This window comes from Acinonyx jubatus, chromosome D3 (genome assembly GCF_027475565.1).
Source record: "Acinonyx jubatus isolate Ajub_Pintada_27869175 chromosome D3, VMU_Ajub_asm_v1.0, whole genome shotgun sequence".
Classification (NCBI taxonomy): Eukaryota; Metazoa; Chordata; class Mammalia; order Carnivora; family Felidae; genus Acinonyx; species Acinonyx jubatus.
In genome coordinates, this window is record NC_069392.1 from 23322143 (window position 1) to 23343959 (window position 21817).

Below are 21817 nucleotides of genomic sequence, written 5' to 3' on the forward strand. Positions count from 1 at the left end.
AGGCTGTAAATCAAACATTTCTAAAGCCATCAAGGCACACTGAAAGCCTCAAAGAGGAGTTACAAGGAGCAAGCTTTAAGATCCAAACTATTCTTGAAGGCTGCAACTGAAATGTGTAGGAATCTTCAATAGACCATCTTCTCTAAAGCTTATAAACTAAAGGCCATAATTATAACATTAGCAAGGAAAAAAGTGCAAAAGCCTTTAACATATGTAGTCACAGGACTCAAACATGTGTTTCCCCTTTTATTTACCCTGCAGAAGTTTAAGATGGGGATAAGAGCTCTGTGAGGCAAGGCTGCTGATTAATCTCTTGGCAGGGATGCCTCCCCCAGCTTTGTAAGGACACACCTCTAAGGAGCCAAGTTGCACAGCTCCCTGCCTACCCACCTAGGGCTCTGAGTATGCACCGCGGGAGGAGAAAGGAAGAAGCTGCTATGCAATCATCCATACGCTTCCCTTCTCTTCATTCATAACTCATCCAAGAGTAAAGCACAGAAGGCCCAAAGCTTAGAAGTCTGCAGACATCCCATCGCCTCCAAAAAGGCTCCAAAACAAGCCAACCATTTCAAATCGCCCGCATCCGAGGCATGCATATTAACTGCCCTAAGTGGGCTGGCAGTCTACTAACAAGTTGATAAAATCATAGCCAAGGAAGCGGGAAGGCATCTACCCAGCTCAGCGACCGCAGAGGCTTCAGCTCGGCCCCACCTCCAAAGTGTAGGCACAGCTTAAAGCTCTCCCCAGCCAGCTTCCTTTGGACACAGACCTCTCTCATTGGGAGCAAAGTGGGGAGGCCCTGTCAGTGAGCGACCCTGTCTCCCCATTTCCAGGCCCTCCGCAGAAGTCCTTGGCCCAGGAGCGGGCAGGCAGTCTCCCTTCCACCCTCTGTAATCTGAGGCACGCAGCGAAGGCTGCCTTCTACGGCCACTCCAGGGCACTCGCGATCCCCACTCTCCGGCCAGCTCCCCCTGCTTTCCTTGCCTGCTGCTGCTTGTCCACAGCCCTGCAGGGAGGTCAGCGCCCAGGTGAGTGAGGCTGGCGGCAGGTTCCAGAAAAGAACCTGAGACGGCCTCTCAGACAAACCTTGACTACTCCCAAAAAGAACGTGCAGGGATGGAAAGCAAAGCCTGCAACCTGAAACAAGCCACCCCATCCTTCATCGCTCATCTTCCCAAAGTTGGCATTCAACAGGTAGTTCCAGGGCTTCCACCTGAGGCAAATCGATTGCCCAACCGGCCCAAGGGGGGTCGTCCCAACGTGGGTACCAGACCCGGGGTCTCCCTCCCGCTCCCCCGGACCCGCAGGAGGCCAAGCCCCCACGTGCGTTCGCCCCCCGCTGCGGCGCCCCGGAGGCCGCGTCCCGCCCGCCGGCCGGGGAAGGATGCCGCCGGCCTCCTCGCCGCTCCTCCCGCCCGCCCGCCAGCCCGCGGCGGGGTCGGCGGGCGCAGCCCCCGGAGCCATCTTGTGGCGGCGCGGGGCCCGGGCGGCGGGCAGCTACCTGCACGATCTCGCCCTCCGCGCTGAGCGTGGCCCCGGCCCGCGAGAAGCGGCCCGTGAGGCCGGTGGTGTAGGTGGTGTAGTCGCCGCTCGGGCTCGACTCGAACAGCACCACCTCCACAAACGCCGTCTCCTTGGCCCGCGCCGCGCCGGGCCCCGCGGCCGCCAGCAGCAGCCCGAGCAGCAGCGGCAGCGGCGGCGGCGGCGGCAGGCGGCGGCCGCGGGGGCCGCGGGGGCGGCGGCGGAGGCGGTGGCGGCGGCGGCCCGGGGCCCCTGGGCGCCCGCCCGAGCGCGGCCTCATGGTCCTGCGGCGGGAGGGCGCGGAGGGCGGGCGCGGCCGAGCATAGTCGCGGGCCGGCGGAGGACCGAGCGCTGGCGGACGCCTCACAGCCCCATCGCGGCGGCGGCGGCGGCTTTGTGGGTCGCAGGCTCGGCTCGGCTCCCCCGGCCGTCGCGCCGCGGCCCTTTCATCTGCTCCACGTGAGGGGTTATCCCCGCCCCGGCAACGTCGTGACCCGCTCTCCCCTCCCTCCCCGCACTCGACCGCCGCGGCCGCCGGGGAGGGGGGAGCGGGAAGGCGGGGCAGGCGCGGCGGGGGGCGGCCCGACGGCCGGACACGCCCCCGCTCTCGCCCCGCCCCCTCGCCCGCCCCGCCCCTCGCCGCTGCGCCCCACCCCATTGTTCTCGCCCCGCCCACCGCCCACCGTCTTGCTCCGCCCCATCGTCCTCGCTCCGCCCCCTCCCCACAGTCCCTACCCCGCCCCCTCGTCCTCGCTCCGCCCTAACGCTCTAGCTCCACCCCTTCGTCCGCGCTCCGCCCTCGGCGGCAGACATTTCTCCTTACGGTTGCCAGAGTTCGGCGGGAATCCGGACAGCATCCTGCTCCCGGGCGACTGCATTCTCTCTGGAGGCCCCACGCCTCCTGGTCCGGTGTGGTAGTTAGGGCCTTGTCCTTCCCGGCTCTGCGACCCCAATCCACAGTTCCTGGGAGCCCGCACCCGGCTCTCCACTCTCACCCCCACCTCGAATGGGATCGAATGAGAAAGGCCCCCGCGGGTCAGGGCCGTTTGCAACTCAGCCTTGCAGGGCAGCGTGTGGTTCTGCACCGGTGTCACTAAGACAGTTACTCTCAACTGTTTGGTGGTGGGGGGCAGCGAGGGGAGGCTTTTAGCCGTTGGATTCTGATGGAGTTCATCTTTCTGCAGCCCCAGAGACTGTAACTCAAACAGCCCCCAGAGGGGTTCTGAAACTGAGTCTATCCGTGTGCAGAAGGCCAGAGGATTCCAACACCATCACTCTTTATGCACAGAATGATGGCTGCCAAATTAATGTACCAAAGACATGCTCCAGGTCCCAGGGGTCCCCAACCTCCCAGAAGATAAACTTTCAACAACCTGCTCCTCTTTGGAGCATGCCTATTTCTTCGTCATCTAGTCCTATGAGAATCGAACCCCTCAAAACTGGGATTCAATTCCCACTTCCCCCGTGGAGTTTTCTTTCTTTCAGCAAAATGGCTTTGTTCAGATATTAGCAAATATTTGGTTAGGATGATCTGCTTCTACTTGCTACCACACCCAAAATATTAAAAAGACGAAAAGAAAAGAAAACTCATTGAGCATTGTCTTGAATAAACAACTTACCAAGGTTACATTTTAAAATAGAAAAAATATTTTCAAAATGTGGAATAGAAAATACATGAAAAAACCCATGGATCTGCGTTGCCGCATTTGGACCACCCAGAGTTTCTGCTTAGGAGGGAGGCACCTGGGAAAGCAGGGCTTTGCATATACAGCAGTCTCTTAGTTTCCTCAGAATCAAGCCTAACCGGTGCCGGCTGGATCTGGGCAACATCAGTCTTGAAATCTCCCCAGAGGTGGCACAGTCCAGTCATTAAAAGGGAAGTCAATTACTACAGCCCACCCATGACAACTGCAATATTTAAAATTCAAGGTTACCATCCACTGATGAATGAGTCAACAAAAACAGTATATCCATATAATGGAATGAAGTACTGATACAAGCTACAACATGAATGAACATTAGGGTAAGTGAAAGAGGCCAGTCACAAAGGACCACATAGTGTGTGATTCCATTTATATGAAATGTCCAGAATAGGCAAATCTACAGAGACAGAAAGTAAATTAGTGGTTGCCAAGAGGCTGAAGGGAGGCAGGAATGGGTAGTGACTGCTAATGGGTTTCTTTCGGGGGTGATGAAAATGTTCTGGAATTAGATAATGCTGATGGTTGCACAACTCTGTAAATATACTAAAACCCACGGAATTATACACTGTAAAATGATGAATTTAATGGTATGCCAATTATATCTCAATACAGTTGTTAAAAAAATTCAAAGTCTTTAGTGGTATTTTCATGCAAACACACACACACACACACACACACACACACACACACACACACACATATACACAAGGGATACTGTGTAAGGATATTCTCTACTCTTTGAAGGCTCACACCCTCAGTACCCAGGCTGCTCTATTTAAAATGGTAGTGTGTCCCCATCCCCAAATCCCAATCTCCCTTAGTTGGCCACCCCCCTGCATTTATCACCTTCTAACATACGAAATAATTTGCTTATTTATTTTTGTCTCTCTTCCACGCCCCACATACACACATGCCAGAGAACAAACTCTATAATGGCAAGGATCTTGTCTTGGTCACTGACTTAGGCCAAGGCTGCCTGGCCCAGAGTAGGCACTCAATACATATTTGTTGCATGAATTAATGACTAAATGAATGAGTGATAAGCTCATCGTTTTGTATCCCTCCCATTTTCCAGGACATTTGGGGCAGCTTGTTAACTAACAGCTGTTTAGGAGCACTGGACTTCATGGGACCAAAATAAATTCTGAATGTGGAGAAGGGCAGCAATCCTTCCTCTTAAGGATTGCGATAAAGAAAACCCAGACAAGGGTCAAAAAAGAAACTGGCTTCAATATTTAAAACTCTGCTTAAAAGAAATACATGGTTAATTAAACACAGGCCAGCAACACAAAGGTAACACAATTCATCTCTCACCAGTGTAAAGCTGTTTAGAAATGGAGATACTTACTGAGTAATGAAATTTCACCAAAATCTGATGGGCAGTGAGGGGAGATGGGAAATAACTTCAAATGAGAGATAAGACCCATTGGCTAGGGTAAGTGAATCAAGTGATAGGAGTGAAGAGAAGTAGTACTCATTCATTATTTTTCGTGGAACATCCCTAGTTAGGCCATCCTGAGTGTAACTTATCTTGTGCTCTTCTCTGCTTATCAGACGCAGCTCAGATGAAAATAACCAATAACAGGTGCATCAGCATCAGTCAAAGGTGCCAGATCTTTGGTAAATCTCACTGACTTAGGCCAAAAACCTCACAAAGCTTTGGGAAACTTTCTGCCATCGAAGTTCTATTTAAATGACCAAATAGGGGGGCACCTGGGTGGTTAAGTCAGTAAAGCATCCGATTTCAGTTCAGGTCATGATCTTGCAGTCCATGGGTTCCAGCCCCACGTCAGGCTCTGTGCTGACAGCTCAGAGCCAGGAGCCTGCTTCAGATTCTGTGTCTCCCTTTCTCTCTGTCCCTCCTCTGCTTGTGCTCAGTTTCTCTCTCTCTCTCAAAAATGAACATAAATAAATAAATAAATAAATAACCAAATAGGGAAGTATCCTTTAGTATCTAAAGAAACTATATCTGTGCTAAATAAAAAGACATGGATATTCACTGCAGTATTATTTTTAATAATAAAAGCCAAGAAATAACCTAAATGTCCATCAATAGGGAATTAAATAAATTATGGTATACTCACTTAACATATAAGAGAACCCATATTGAATAGCCATTTAAAAAATAAAGAACCAGGTGCTTGGGTGGCTCAGTCAGTTAAGCATCCCACTTCGGCTCAGGTCATGATCTTGCAGTCTGCGAGTTCAAGTCCCACGTCCGGCTCTGTGCTGACAGCTCAGAGCCTGAATCCTGCTTCAGATTCTGTGTCTCCCTCTCTCTCTCTCTGCCTCTTCCCCACTCATGCTCCATCTCTCTCTCTCGCTTTCAAAAATAAATTAAAAAACATAAAAAAATAAAGAACTTATATTGAATGATCTTCAATATATACTGCTAAGTGAAAAAGATGTGTATATGCTATGTTACAATAGATGGGAGTGGGTAAGTAGACAACATATTCATGAAGGTTTGCAAACATTAACTATGTGTGGAAGGAGACATAAGAAATGAATAAACGGTTGCCTCTGAAGAGGCATCTGGGTGACTGGGAGGCAGGGAAAGGAGGGAGACCTATTTTTCCCTGTATACCCTTTGTACCCATTGAATTAGCTCCATGAGCATATGCTACCTATTCAAAGGTAATAAAATAGACTGGCCTACTAAATCAATAGATGATAACATTCATGTTCTATATGCAAACATATTCATTCAATAAACTTGACTGAACACCTACTACGTGTCACTGGAATACGAAAAGGGATTGGCCTATAGTTATGGAAGATGCTAGCATTACGGAAAACTAACACAGGACCTCTCAGTACTACTTTTGCAACTTCTTCTTCTAATTATTTGCAAATAAAAACTAAATTTAAAAATACTGGATGAGCCAATCCCTGTAACCAAGTAGTTTCTTTCCTTTCTTCCCTCCTTCTGCAAACACTTATTACTGTATGGGACAGAGTAATCGTACAGTGTGATGATAGAAAGCACTTTCTTTTACAAAGTAATTCTGCGAGTTTTAAACGCCTCTTGCTTCGTTAAGGTGATTCAAGTTTGAAACTTGCTAGCATTCTTCCACAGTATTTATATCTATTTCTGTAAACTTTCATTGATTGTATTTAAACATCATATAATTCTCTTGAAAGGTACAATAGATATTCTACAGACAAGTAGTGGCAATGCTTTCAAAACTCTTAGAAGTGTCTCTTCCACCTTTGAAGTATACCATCAATCTATGTCTACTTTGAGCCTTGAGGCAGAAGGCCAATCTGGGCCCCGATTCATCAGTGGTTTAAACCCTGCTTCAACCTGTCCCTGATTTGCAATGGCCACCCAACCAGGAGTCACAAATTCAAACAATGCTCCAGGGGCCATGCAGGGAATGTGACTGAGTGAGGTGGCCAGGTGTAAGCTAAAATAACCCCCAGTGAGAAGGTAAATGGCAAAGGGGCCTCGGGCAGGGACATCTTGGGCGCGGTGGCCTCAGAATACATGGTCCGTCCAGAGGGCTATTATCACACATTGTTGCTCTGGGGAATGTGGGTCCAGGATTCACAGATCTTGTGATTTGTTCAAAAGAAGCAAAAAAGCAGGTATATTTTTAGCATCTTCTGGTTTTTAAGAAGTTTACAACAGATTTTAAAAATTTTTATTGCTAGGTGGGGCCAAATAAGCACATCCATAGGCCATTTGTTGGTCCAGAAGACACAGAAGAGGAGTCTGACAAAGTAGATGCTGATTGGACCAGGTCGTAAAACTATCATGGCTAGATTGGTAGGGTGGATTCCAAGATCTGAGAAGTGTAAATACTGCACCATATAAAGGAGACAGTTGGGGGCGGGGGGCGGGCAGTACCCTAAACCACAAGAGGCACCTGCCTTCAGGATGCAAAATTTAACTGAAGTGGAAATGTAATCACATGCCTACTTGACCACGAAAGGCTGATAGCAGATGAGGGGTCATTAGAGCTTTGAAAGATAAGAAAGGTTGCATTGATTATACCTCTATTTGAAATTTAAAAAAAAAAAAAAAGGCTGAGAGAAAACAATAGAGGAAAATAATGACTAATCACTTGCTTTTGTCCAGCTGTACAGGACAGGGTAGCTTAGCACAGAGGTGAGTTAACAGGAGAGAAGAGAGAATGGATGAGAATGTGGAAAGCTACACTCCATTCATGCTAGGTAGAAAGCAACACCCATTTGAGGGGAGATGGTAATGAACAGAAATTGTTGATTCAGCATCCCTTCCTAAGGGTGATCACCACTTCCTAGCTGACCTCATCTCTCTGGGGCTGTCAATCACAGGGGCATGTGACCCCAAATTACCAATCAAAGTACTCTGCTCCCCTAGCTACAATATGTTCGGAAGTAGATATGTGACCAAAGCAAGGCCAATCAGAGTCTTCTCTGAACTTTGATCCATTGGAAACTGGGAGAGAGAAGGTCTGTCTTCTCCTATGGGATTTGAAACCGCAGGATTAGGTAAATTTAAGCTATTTGTGGGTATTTTCCCCCAACCATCTGGAAAACACTGCTGCTATAGAAGAGAAGTAGAGATAATCTGAGAGGAGACAAGCAAGAAGAGGGAAGATACTTGGTTTCATCATTGGAGCCCCTGGATCCACCCTTATAACAAAAGACTCCAGACAAATATAACAGCGAAGTCGACTAGTTCAATGACAGCTTCAGTGGCAACAGGGAATAAACAGACACATACACCATAAAACCAACTCTGAAATCTCTGAAACTCTGAAATCAAAGTAGGTCAAGAAACCCAAATTTTCCTAAAAGCAATTGAGTCAAACATAGTTTTATCTTGAGATCTTCAGACCCTCTCCTCCTGCCACAAATTTTTCTAATCAAGAAAAATGAGAAAGAATTCTAAAACCAAAGATTTCCAATAAAGACATGTTCAATATATTAAGTGAATGGATAGATGAATGAATGAATACTCAGACTAAAGTTCCTTATTTCAACTTGAGAACACTTAGAAGAAATAAACTCTTATTTAGAAAGCAACAAAACTGTAATCTCCAAATATGATGTAGGATTCAGAGAGGCCTTGCATTTTATTGCTAGAAGACACCCTAGAGATTATATAACATAGTTGTTCACATGATGGCTGAGAAAATCAAGATCCCGAACCTTAGATCAATAAAAATTATCCAGCACAGCCTTCTCTAGCTTCTACGTTCTAATTTATAAGCAGGTGCTGTCTGGAACAATTAAACACTGGACACAGATGCCATGTGGAAGAAATACATCCCACAAGTTTGCTTTATTTGTTTGGGGGAAGGGGCACTGGCTTGTTGCAGTGCCACATTTTCCCACCTTAGTCAGCTAAAGCCTTGAGGCTTTTGGAAGCCACAGCCACCAGGTACCAAGAAGTTGACAATCCCTTCCCAAGAACAGCTGTGAGAGTGGCTTTGCTGCTCTCCTTGTTCTGAGCATCTTCCCTGTTTCCATCTAAGAGAAAAGAGAAAAATCAAGAAACAGGAAGCAAAATGTATACAGGGGAGTGGGAGATACACGCTTCCAGTTACAGAATGTATGGTTGTATACATGGTGACAGATGGTCAGCTACCCTTGTGAGTATAGCATAGGATATAGATTTGTTGAATCACTATATTGTACATCCAAAACTAATGTAACACCGTGTGTCAGCTATAGTTCAATGAAAGAAAGAGAAAGAAAAAAAGAAAGAAAGAGAGAGATGGAGGGAAGGGGGAGGAAGGAAGGAAGGAAAGAAGGAAAGGAGAAAGGGAGAAAGGGAAGAAAGAAAGAAAGAAAGAAAGAAAGAAAGAAAGAAAGAAAGAAAGAAAGAAAGAAAGAAAAGAAAGAGAGAAAGAAAAAGTAGCCCAAAATGAAGCAATAATGAGACTGAAATTTGAAAAATACCAAAGAATTGATGCAAAGTACGAACTGGGCAACTCTTTCGGAAGACAGCCAGGCAAATTCTGTCCGAATGTGGAATTCATCCATTCTTGGATTTCGGTTTTGTTTTTGTTTGTCTCTCTTTTTTTTTTTTCATCTGCCCTTTAGATCAAACAAGTTCACTAATATAAGCTTATTCTTCAGTTTCTTTTATACCTGCATGCAAAGATTTGTTTATATGGGACCTTCATTTCATCACTGTTCACAGAAGCCACAGAGTGGTAACAACCTGCAACCCCAACAGAGGAGAAGTTATGGACAGTCATATAATAAGCCTAGATTTGCTTTAAAATAGACACGGTGGGGAAGGGAGTATGGGTGTGTGTAGAGACGAAACAAGATTAGCCAGATGTTGATAATTACTGAAGCTGGCTGTTAGATACATGGAACTCCGTCATACCACACGCCTTCTTTTGTATATGTTTGAAATTTTCTATGATAGAATGCTTAAACATTTAAATTATGATATGTTGTGGGGCACCTGGCTAGCTCAGTCAGTAGAGCATGTGACTCTCGATCTTGGGGTTGTGAGTTCGAGTCCTACGTTGGGTGTAGAGATTACTTAAAAGTAAAATCTTAAACATAAATAAATAAAGAGATATCCATTAGCAGAATATTCTGCAACAGTTAAAAATGAAAGAGATCTCTATGTGCCAGTATAGTAAGAGGTCCAAGACCTGTTGCTACACACAAAATACAGGGTACATCACAGCATATATATAGTATTTTCCAGTTTCTCTCTGAACTCCACATGAATGGAATTAGGTTAGTCATGACACACACATCATTGGCCCACTTTCATTTAGTTGGTTAGTTAATTATTTTTAATAATATAATAACACCCATGATCCTATCATCCAAATTGAAAACTAGGACCTTGAAACTAACCCATACGCTATTGTAAGTAAGACATGTACCGTATGTCAAGAGAAGCCCTATTCACAAGAGCAAAAACTAGGAAAGAGCCCAAATGCCCATCCACAGAAGAACGAAATGAGTAACATCTGACATATCCATGCAATGAAATATTACATAAGAGTCCAAATGAGTGGACTTTAATGATTCACAACATATGGAATGTACAGAAGAAACTGTTACCAGAATTGTTTGACAATAAGAAAACTGGAAGTCTGGGCTGGGAGAGAGACTGATTGAATCTTTTCTCTCACAGCAACAGAAATTCAACTCAAACCTGCCCTAACCAAAGAAGGGAATTTAATGACTTACATAAGTTCAAGGTCCAAGGATACCCAGGAGCTGGTCCAGGGGCTCAAAGGATGTTTGTTAGTGTCTTTTCTCTCCAGCTCTCCACTCCACTTGCCTCTGAGATGTCATTTTTCTTGGTTTCTACACCTTGGCCCCTCTCTTCCAGGCTCATATTATCCATCCTGCCAACACTCCCAGGGAAGAGAGAGCATCTTTCCTCTCAGCTCCAACCCAAGTCATGCATTGACTCTCATTGGCCAGAATTGGTTGACACATCTCACTGAACCAATCACTTTAGCCAAGGCGATGGGATATGCTGATTGACTAGACCTGGCTCATTTGCCCTTCTCCCAAGCAGGACAGACTGGGGTCAGTCCCTTTTAACCACATGGAGAGAGATTGGCTGACTGTTTCCTCTTAGGAATGGTTGAACGGATGCTGGGCAGGCAGAACCCACCAAAGCAAAATCAGATGCAGCCGTTGCCTTCTCTTTGCCTGGCTCCCCACCCCTGGGTGGGCAGATGCTTCTCCACCTGCTCCTGTGGCACCTTAAGCAGATCTCTTTTAGAATCTGGATCCTGTTGCCCAACATGCATCCATTTCTGTCTGTTTCCTCCTATAAACCATTCAACTCCTTCAGGACAAGAACCATGCCTTTTGCTTTGGTAGGTAATCCCTGGCAAAACGCCTTACATACAGTTGGCACACGATAAATATTTGCTAAATGAATGAATGGCTCTTGAGTCTATGCCAAAATAAAGTCCTGACATTCAAGGTTTTTCCTGATGGGGCCCCACACCATCCTTCCTGCCCCTTCTGTACCTTCCATGGCTCATAGGTGAGCAGCCAGCAGACCTTTTCCCACCTTTAAGCCTTCATCCTGCTCTTCCCCCAGCTTGACTGCCCTCCCCCTATACCCAAAGGGATCATGATGGAGGGCGCTGGAAAGTTGGCCAATCAGTTTTCTGATCACAAGACCTTGCAGTGGAGATTTCTATAACAGAAACCCTTTAGTCTGCTCAGCTTCTTGACTCCACTTTTCTTAAAACTAGCCCCCACACATCCAAGACTGTGCGTGAACAAAAGGACCCTGCCACTTTCCCTTACTGTGGTTGGTTCTCTGGCTGAAGAAGTCAGAGCCAGGTGCTAGTAAGTTGATGGGTAGTGCTAAAGCCAAGAGGGCTGGGGAGGCTATTTCCCATCATGCAAAATGATAACAACAACACCAATATTGAGCATTTATAATGCACCCAGCACTATGCCTAGGCCTTTGTGCATGTTTTCTCCTTTGATCCCCACACAGGGACCATAGAATCCTCATTTTATAGGTGGGGAAGTGGGGAGGAAGCGGCTTGCCTGAGGTCACAGAGGTAATAAATAGTGAGGCCAGGACTGGATCCCACTCTGATGCCAGAACCCTTGCTCTTGTCCCCAAAAGACAGGGAAGAACAAAATAAGTGGCAAGTAGAATTGGGAGACTCAGCAATCCCAGAAAGAGGAAGACAAGGGGACAGTGGCCACCTTGCCCCATGATGGCTTTGCTGGTCCTGACCCCTGTTTTCTAGGAGGCCCAGCTCTACTTACTATCCTGAGGTTCCTAAACACACCCTGAATCCTAACAACTCATCCTCCTTTTTGCTGAAGCCAACACCCTTTGTCTTCCTCCACCACTGGGGAGCTGTGTGGCTGGACAGGTTCTCTCCCTCTCTAGGCTTGGGTTTCCCGGTCTATGAAATGTAGGCAATCCTCGCACAACTCAGGGGATCAGCATGAGGATGATGTGAGATGATGCATGGGCCGTGGAGAGCACAGTGAGAGGCTGTGAGTTCTGATTACCTCCAGTTTGGAGCAGAGGGCCAATGCTGACTGTCTTTATGCATCTGTTCTCCTAGAGCCTGGCACCGTGACTCACTCGTAGAAGTGTCTCAGGCCATACTTGGACTAGCCTAGGGGAACCACTCCTGATAAGCAGGACTTCTTAACTTCCACAAGGCTCCTGGTGCTGGCGATATGGCCTACACTCCTGTTTGTTTCTTCAATGAGTTAATAATTTACCTCCGGTGTTTGATTTTGTTTAAACAGACATGACCCCATTGGTGCTCAAGGCTCTGTTCCTGCCAAAGTGGCCCAGGGATCAAAGAAGCCCAAAGACACAGAGAGCCCTCCCCCTGCCCTGTCCCAGAATTGTCCTTTAGCCTGCTGGCATCTACCCCTGCCTCGTTGCCCTCTTGACCTTCCCCACCCTGCTTTCAGCCATGCTCGGCTGGCCCTTAGCTTCTCTTTGAGATTATTCCACCTCTGTGGTCCACCACAGCAGTCGACATGTCGACTTCCTCACTGCCCAGTGCTCCCTGAGCCTCTTTGGGGTCCCTACGGCCTCTCTCTTCTGTAAATGAGGTATCTCAAGGTGTCTGGAGTGTATTCACTCATTCCACTGAGGATACTGGGAGCCCAGGGTCCCTCCAGTGTGGCCCTGTGATTTACATTTATGGCTGCTGTCTCCCCTCCTCAGCCTGGGGGAGTGAACTTGCCTCCTGGCTGGGGATTTGGACCTACCTCATCTTCTCCAGCCCTCTAGTCTAGGCTCCCTGTCCCCCAGCCTTTCTGGCTCCCGACTCCAGCTTATATTAGTGTCCTAGGGCTGCCATCATAAATTACCACAAACTCGGTGGCTTACAGTGACAGCAGTATATTCTCTCACAGTTCTGGGGACCAGAAGTCTGAAATCAGGGTGTCACCAGGACGATGCTCCCTCCAAAGACTCTAGGGGAGGATCCTTCCTTGACTCTCCCAGCTTCTGGTGGCTTCTAGGGTTCCCTGGCTTGAAGAGTTCCCTTGACTGCATCCCTCTAGTCTCTGTCTCCATCTTCGCATGGACTTCTCTTCTCTCTGTGTGTCTCTTCATCTTCAGTTTCTTATAAGGACACTTGCTATTGGATTCAACTTCCCCCAGGTAATTCAGGATGATCTCATCTTGAGAATCTTATCTTAGTTACCTTTGCAGAGACCCTCTTCCCAATAAAAGTCCCAGAAAGAGCATAGGCAGTAATTTCTTTGACAGTGGCCATAACAACATTTTTCTAGATATGTCTCCTGAGGCCAGGAAAACTAAAGCAAAAATAAACTCTTGGGACTACATCAAAATAAAAAGCTTCTGCACAGCAAAGCTAAAAGGCAACCCACTGAATGGGAGAAGATATTTGCAAATTACATATCTGATAAAGGATTAGTATCCAAAATATATAAGAAACTTGTACAACTCAATGCCAAAAAACTCCAAATAATCCAACTAAAATGGGCAGACATTTTTCCAAAGAAGACATCCAGATGGCCAACAGACACATGGAAAGATGCTCAACATCATTCATCATCCAGAAAAGACAAATAAAACTGCAACGAGATATCACCTCACACCTGTCAGAATGGCTAAAATAAAAAACACAAGAAACAACAAGTGTTGGCAAGGATGTGGAGAAAAAGGAACCTTCTTGAACTGTTGGTGGGAATACAAACTGGGCAGCCACTGTGGATAACAGTATGGAGTTTCCTCAAAAAGTTAAAAATAGAACTACCCTATGACCCAGTAATCACACTACTGGGTATTTACCCAAAGAATATGAAAACACTAATTCAAAAGGATACATGAAAAAAACAAAAGGATACCTGAACTCCTATGTTTATTGCAGCATTACTTATAATTGCCAAATTATGGAAGCAGCCCCAGTGTTCATTGATAGATAAATGGAAAAAGAAAATGTGAAAGAATATATGTATATATATGGAAATATATATATATATATATATATATATATGTAATGGAATATATATATATACATAATGGAACATATATATATAATGGAATATATATAATGGAATATGGATGGAAATATATACATACATAATATGAATGGAAAAAGAAAATGTAAAAGAATATATATACATATATATAATGGAATATTACTCAGCCATTAAAAAGAATGAAATCTTGCCATTTGCAACAACATGGATGAATCTAGAGGGTATAATGCTAAGTGAAAGAAGTCAGTCAGAGAAAGATAAATACCACTGGTTTCACTCATGTGGAATCTAAGAAACAAAACAAATGAACAAAGGGAAAAAAAGAGACAAACCGAAACACAGACTCCTAACTACTAAAAACAAACAGACGGTTACCAGAGAGGAGGTGGATGGGGGAGGGGTGAAATAGGTGGAGGGGATTAAGAGTACCCTTACCTTGATCTCATTCTTTTTTATGGCTGAGTAATATTCCAGTGTGTGGATGTATCATGCCTTCTTTATTCATCTATCGATGGGCACTTCCATTGATGGATTCCATATCTTGGCTATTGTAAATAATGCTGCAATAAACAAAAGGATGCATGTAAAAAAAAAAGGGGGGTACACTTACCTTGATGAGCACTGAGTTAAATATGGAATTGCTGAATCACTATATTACACACCTGAAACTAACATAACACTGTATGTATGTCAACTATACTGTAATTAAAATAAAATTAAAAAAACCAGATAAGATCAAATTTACAGATTCTGGGTGGATATATCTTTGGAGGAGCCACCATTCAACCCAATACAACTAGAACTGAGACCAGAAGATTATGGACATGCCAAGTAGTATAGGAACAAAGCCAGTGGAGGTTGGAGGGAATAGTCTGGTTGGTTGGCACACAGGAAGATGGTAAGAGGGAGTTTGTGCAATGCCCAGTAGAGTGAGGCAAGAAGACTCAAGCTTCCCCTTGCAGCACTGGAGAGCCACGGGAGAATTTTAAGTAGGAGAATGACATTAGTCAATATCACTGATTGCTGAGCATCTGGTGAACAGACAACTTATTATCCAAATAGGAAAATGAGGGAGATCCCCTGCATCACCACATACCCACAAATCAATTCCAAGGAGGTCAAATTCCTGAACTTGAAAAGCAAAACTTCAAAAGTTTTTGAAGGAAATAGAGATGAATATTGTTTTGACTTTGGAGTAGGAAAAGATTTCTTAAACAAGTCATACCATAAAAGAAAAAAGAGACAAATCAAACTTTAAATCTTCTGTTTAAAAAAAAAAAAGACACTGGGGGCTGGGTTGGCTCATTTGGTAGAGCATGCAACTCTTGATCTCAGGGTTGTAAGTTTGAGCCCCACGTTAGATGTAGAGATTACTTAAAAATAAAATTAAAAAGGGATGCCTGGGTGGCTCAGTCAGTTAAGCATCTGACTGTAGCTCAGGTCATGATCTCACGGTTCATGAGTTTGAGCCCCACATCGGACTCTGTGCTGACAGCGTGCAGACTGCTTGGGATTCTCTCTCCCCCCTCTTTCTCTGCCCTCCCCCCCTTCAAAACAAATAAATAAACATTAAAAAAAAACACATGATGAGATTCTACTTCCTACCCAATAGTCTGGCCATAACCAAAAACAACAAACCCAAAGACAGACCAACAAAAACAAAAAACATAAAATAACCAGTGTCAGTGAGGATGTAGATAAATTGGAACATTCTTGCACTGCTTGTGGTAATTTAAAATTGCAGCATGTGCACAAAAGTTTGGCAGGTACTCAAAAAGTTAAGCATAAAATCACTGTATGATCAGCAATTCCACCTCTAGGTACATTTGCAAAAGAATTGAAAGCAGGAATTTGTACACCAACATTCACGGCAGCATTATTCACAATAATCAAAAAGTGGATCAACCCAATGTTTCTCAACAGATGAATGGAAAAACAAAATGTGGTATAGCCACACAATGGAATATTGTGCAGCCTTAAAAAATTAAGTCTTGATACATGCTACAAGGTGGATGAACTGTGAAAACATCATGCACAGTGAAATAAGCCAAACACAGAAAGACAAACTTTATGTTATTCCACTTGTGTGAAGTACCTAGAATAGGCACATACACAGACAGAAATTTGCAGAGAGAGAAAAGTGAATGAATAGTGGTTTCCAGGGGCTGCGAAAGTCATTGCTTAACGGGGACAGGGTTTTTGGTTTGGGATGATGAAAATGTTCTGGAAGTGGATAGCGATGGTTGCTGTACAACATTGTGAATGTACTTAATGGCACCAAATTAATTGTGTATTCAAAATGGCTAATATAGTAAATTTTATCATAAAAATTCATAAAAAACTAAAAGGATGGGAAAAATATATACCAAGTAAATTCTAAGAAAAAAAACCTGTAGTGACTATATTAAAAAAAAATTAAAAAAGACACTATAGAGGGGTGCCTGGTGGCTCAGTTGGTTAAGCATCCAAGTCTTTTTTTTTTTTATGTTTATTTATTTTTGAGAGAGACAGAGCATGAGCAGGGGAAGGGCAGAGAGAGAAGGAGACACAGAATCCAAAGCAGGCTCCAGGCTCTGAGCTGTCAGCACAGAGCCCAATGTGGAGCTCAAGTTCACAAACCGTGAGATCATGACCTGAGCTGAAGTCAGACACTTAACTGACTAAGCCACCCAGGTGACCCAAGCATCCAACTCTTGATCTCAGCTCAGGTCTTGATCTTAGGGTTAGGAGTTCAAGCCCCATGCTGGGAGTGAAGACTACTTAAAAAAAAAAAAAAAAAAGACACTATAACAAGGAGACACACCTCTGAATCCAAGCTAGTTATCACCAATATTTGCTTAATAAATATTTTAGCTTAAAAAATTAACTCTTTTTTAAGATTTTTTTTATTTTCAAGTGATCTCTACACCCAATGTGGGGCTCAAAATTAGAGCCCTGAGACCAAGAGTCACATGCCCTGCCACCTGAGCCAGTCTGGTGCCCCTGAAAAATTAAGTCTTGAAAATAAAGTTTCTGGGGGCGCCTGAGTGGCTCAGTCGGTTGAATATCCTACTCTTGATTTCAGTTCAGGTCATGATCCCAGGGTGATGGGATTGAGCTCTGTGTTGGGCTCTGCACTGAGTAGGGAGCCTGCTTAAAACTCTCTCTCTCTCCCTCTGCCCCTCTCCCCTACTTGCACTCTCTCACTCTAAAAAAAAAAAAAAAAAAGTTTTAATTAAAAAAAAGAAAGTAGAGTTTCTGGTCAGGGCATGAATATTATTTACTAAACTTTTTATTGAAGGTTAATATGCTTGCCAAGAGGTACAAAAATCTTAAGCGCACAGCTTGATAAAGTTTTATGCAATGAACATATCTGTGAAACTAAATCAAGAAACTAAATCAAGAAACAGCATTATCCTGCCTCACCAGCAGCCCTCTTAATACTTACTCCTTGCCCTACCTTCCCTGTAGGTGTAACCAGCATCCTGACGTCGATACCCCAAAGGAGTTTTGCCTGTTTTTCAACTTTATATAAATGGAATTAGATGATATATAATTTTTTGAGGTGGCACTTTTTTTTTTAAGTAATCTCTATGTCCAATGTGGGGCTCAAACTCATGACCCGGAGATCAAGAGTCACATGCTCTACCGACTGAGCCAGCCAGGCGCCTGAGATGGTACTTTTGTGTATTTTCTAAAAATTTTTTATAATTTTCAGAGAGAGAGAAGGGGGGGAGTGGGGCAGGGGGAGAGAGAGAGAGAGGATAGTAAGCAGGCTCCAAGCTCAGCGCAGAGCCTGGTGTGGGGCTCCATCCCATGACCCGAGCCGAAATCAAGAGTCAGACTGAGTATATGCTGTACCAACTGAGCCACCCAGTTGCCCCTTGTGTGCCCTTTTTATCTGAGCCAATCTAGTGGGTATATGGCAGGCACGCACATTTTTAAGGCTTTTGATTCATATTGCCTCTGGAAAGTTGCCCTGATGTACATTCCTGCCAGCAATGCATAAGAGCTCCAAAATCTTTAGTTCCTTGACCGAGTGCAAGATGATAAAAATGTCCCCCATGGTCCCTATAAAATTCCATATCCTGTATCGTGCATTGCCCTTTGCAATATAATCTCATTTGACCCTCAGAACCTCAGATAGATAGAACAGGTACAATTACTCCCATTTTACAGGTGGGAGGACTGAGTTTCTGAGATGTTTAGTCACTCAGCTTGTAAAGGGTGATGCCAAGAACAGAACCCAGTTCTGATTTCTACTCCAGTAATACTATTAAGAGGACGCATTTTTCTTGCACCCATTTTTAAGTGGATAGTGGTAATATCATAGAATAGAGACATCTTCCAGGAATGGAGTCCAAGTTAATTCCAAATTTACTTGGAAGAACCTGATCTTCATGCCTAAAGGTACCACATTCTGCACCTGGATCTGGAAATTTCAAGCTAAGATCTGAAGGTCAGGGCAAAGTTGAGTACATGCTCTCCTACCTCTTAATTGCTTTGGAACATACCAACCAACCTCTCCACACAAGTAAAGACTTTTTGCTAAGCCAGTGGGCTACAGCATCACATTCTTCAACCCTTGCTAAGCATTATAATCACATAAAGCAAAAAAACTTTCCCGTCTCCACCCAATGTACAAAGTCATTGAAATATTGACCCAAACAACCCAGAACCAGCCTAAGTTGGTCAATGCAGAGAGGTCTCGGCTATTAAAACCCCATTACCATAAAATGCTGGCACTGGAAAGAGTTTGAGAAATATTTCAAGGTCAACAGAGAGGGAAAAAATGTTTCACCTCACAGGCCAACTCCCACCAGATGTAGTGCTGAAAAATATTCTGAGGCTGTGTCTAGACTCAGTAGGGAAAGTTTCTTAAGACTGGTGAGATACCTGCCAGATACAGGAGGTGGTGGGAAGGCATACAGGATATGCATTTGCTATGTATAGGTCTCTTTTTCTTATTTAATATGTAGAAACTGATATTTGGAGGGGAAGTCACTTATCCAAGTCACACAAATGTGTCACTGGATGAGCGTTCAGGCTCTATGCAGTAGACCTTCCCACCACAAACGGGTCTCATCCGGACATCATAGCAAGACAGTATTACTACTATTCTCTCTTCCAAAGAAACATCTCAGTCCATATCTCAGTTTTCCTCCTTCTGGGTGTCTATCATTCACAGGCAATTCATTATTCAGATGCCATCTTTCCAACCACATCCATGTTCCGTGACAGAAAAGTGATGGGTGCAAGATGTCATGGGTGATCCAGCCCCGTTCCCTTTGATGGAAGTCTGATCTCTGACCAGCCATAGAAGGCTTGAATTTGTGGGCTTATGACCAAAGCAGAGAGTAATCATTTTTCTGCATCAACTCCTTTATCAAACAGCAGGAACTGTAATAGCAGAATGCGTGCCAATACTCTGGTTGTATTGCCCCCTGGTGGCAGAAACAAAAACAGCACTCTAGGAGACTTGTAACATTTTCCAGCTGCAAAGTGATCTCAGAGATCTTAATCAAAACCCTTTATTTCAAGTTCTTATAAGGACACTAATCCTAACAGATTAGTAAGGAAGTTCAGGAAGGAAAGGGAATCACCAGAACATATGGCAACGTAGTGATGAAGTAAAAAAAGTGGAACCAAGTCCTAAAGTTTAGCTCCTGTACTCAGACCACTTAGAGAATGATAAACTAAGAAATGATTTTCTTGGGGCACCTGGGTGGCTCATTCAGTTAAGTGGCCAACTTCAGCTCAGGTCACGATCTCACAGTTCATGGGTTCAAGCCCTGCGTCGGGATCTGTGCTGACAGCTCGGAGCCTAGAGTCTGCTTTGGATTCTGCGTCTCGCTCTCTCTCTGCCCCTTCCTTGTTCATGCTCTGTCTCTCTCTGTCTCTCAAAAATTAACAAAAGCAAAAATTTTTTTTAAAAAAGAAATAATTTTCTTAAAAGAAGTAATGACCCAACATAGTACATGCTATAAAACACACAGCAAAATGAACATAAAAATCTTTCTTCTTCTAGAATGTAAATTATTTGATGGCAGAAATTTTGGGTGATATACTGAGTACCCTGAGGCTTAAGAAAGCACAAGGAGCAACGCACCTGGGTGGTTCAGTCAGTTAAGGGTCTGATTCTTAAAATTTTTTTTTATTAACATTTATTTATTTTTGAGACAGGGAGAGACAGAGCATGAACAGAGGAGGGTCAGAGAGAGGGAGACACAGAATCTGAAGCAGGCTCCAGGCTCTGAGCTGTCAGCACAGAGCCTGGCGTGGGGCTAGATCTCACAGACCGCGAGATCGTGGCCTGAGCCGAAGTCGGCCACTTAACTGACTGAGACACCCAGGCGCCCCAAGGGTCTGATTCTTGATTTTGGCTCAAGTCATGATCTCATGGTTGTGGGATTGAGCCCCATGTCCACACTGAGTGTGGAGTCTGGTTGTAATTCTCTGTCTCCCTCTCCCTCTGCACCTCCCCAGCTCACGTGCTCTATCTCTCAAAAAAACAAAAACAAAAAACAAACCCAAATAGTTTTATGAACATTGATTGCTACCTGTCCTGTCTGGGAGCAATAAATCTGCTGTTCTGAGATGACTTCCCTCCTACACTTTTGTTGTTAAGGTGACCTTCTTAGGAGGAGGTTGTATATGACAGCGGATTTGGTTTTTGTCTGTTCATGGAAAATAAAAAGTTGGCAACTCTCAAAAACAAAACAAAACAAATACACTCTTATGGATTTAAAAAAGAAAAGAAAAAGAAAAAGAAAGAAGAAGAAGAAGAAGAAGAAGAAGAAGAAAAAGAAAAAGAAAAAGAAAAAGAAAAAAAAAGAAAAAGAAAAAGAAAGGGTGCCTTGGTGGCTAAGTTGGTTAAGCATCCTACTCGTGATCTCGGCTCCGGTTGTGATCTCACAGTTCATGAGTTTGAGCCCCACCACAGCCTCTGTGCTGATATCGCAGAGCCTGCTTGGGGTTCTCTCTCTTTCCCCCTCTCTCTGCCTCTCTCTCTCTCTCTCTCAAAACAAATAAATAAAATTAAAAATTACTTTTAAAAAGAAAGAAAGAAAGAAAGAAAGCATAATGACCATGGTAGCCCTTATCACCTACTTCGTATTTCCATGTGCCAGACGCTGGGCTTAGTAGCACTTAGCTCATCCTTCTTTCATTTATTCAACAAACACTCATGGAGCTCCTTCTCCTTGCTGGGCACTGTCATTGGCATTGGGGTTGCCACAGTAGCCAGAACAGAATCTCTACCCGCAGGGAAACTACGCTTCAACTGGGGGAGATAAATGATAAATAAGTCAGTAGCCGAACGTGTTGGTGTCACCGACTGGATATTCGTGTCCCCCCCACTCCCCCCGCCCCCAATCCATACATTGAAGCCCTAAGCCCCAGTGTGACTGTGTTCAGAGATAGAGCCTATAAGGTTAAATGAGCGAGGCCCTGATCCGATAGGATCAGTATCCTTATAAGGAGAGACACCAGAGAGCACTCACTTGATCTCTCTGCCCCCAAGTGCACAAAGAGATCATGTGAGTACACAGTCAGAAGGCGGCTGCATGAAAGCCACGGGAGAACTCTCACCAGAAATCAGATCAGCCAGAACATTGATCTTGGACTTCCCAGCCTCCAGAACTGTGAGAGAATAGATGCCTCTTGTTTAAACCTCTTAT

At 44.5% G+C, this 21817-nt stretch overlaps 1 protein-coding gene and 1 long non-coding RNA gene across 3 annotated transcripts in view; both read right to left on the reverse strand.

Annotated features, from left to right (window-relative positions):
- ZNRF3 (zinc and ring finger 3) overlaps nt 1–2044 on the reverse strand; it is a 155649-nt gene extending 153605 nt beyond the window's left edge. The window contains exon 1 of one of the 2 annotated variants that reach the window (XM_053206355.1): nt 1502–2044. In XM_053206355.1, coding sequence (XP_053062330.1) covers nt 1502–1801 — 300 coding nt within the window. In that variant the 5' untranslated portion in view covers nt 1802–2044. The remainder of the gene's footprint in view (nt 1–1501) is intronic. The other variant, XM_027050857.2, reaches the window with a different exon arrangement.
- Nucleotides 2045–8304: 6260 nt separating this feature from the next.
- On the reverse strand, nt 8305–21069 carry LOC128312455 (uncharacterized). The gene is made up of 3 exons (XR_008291809.1): nt 20699–21069; nt 14595–14719; nt 8305–8687 (listed from the first exon to the last, which is right to left on the reverse strand). It is a non-coding gene; the product is annotated as an uncharacterized LOC128312455 (long non-coding RNA).
- Nucleotides 21070–21817: the final 748 nt, after the last annotated feature.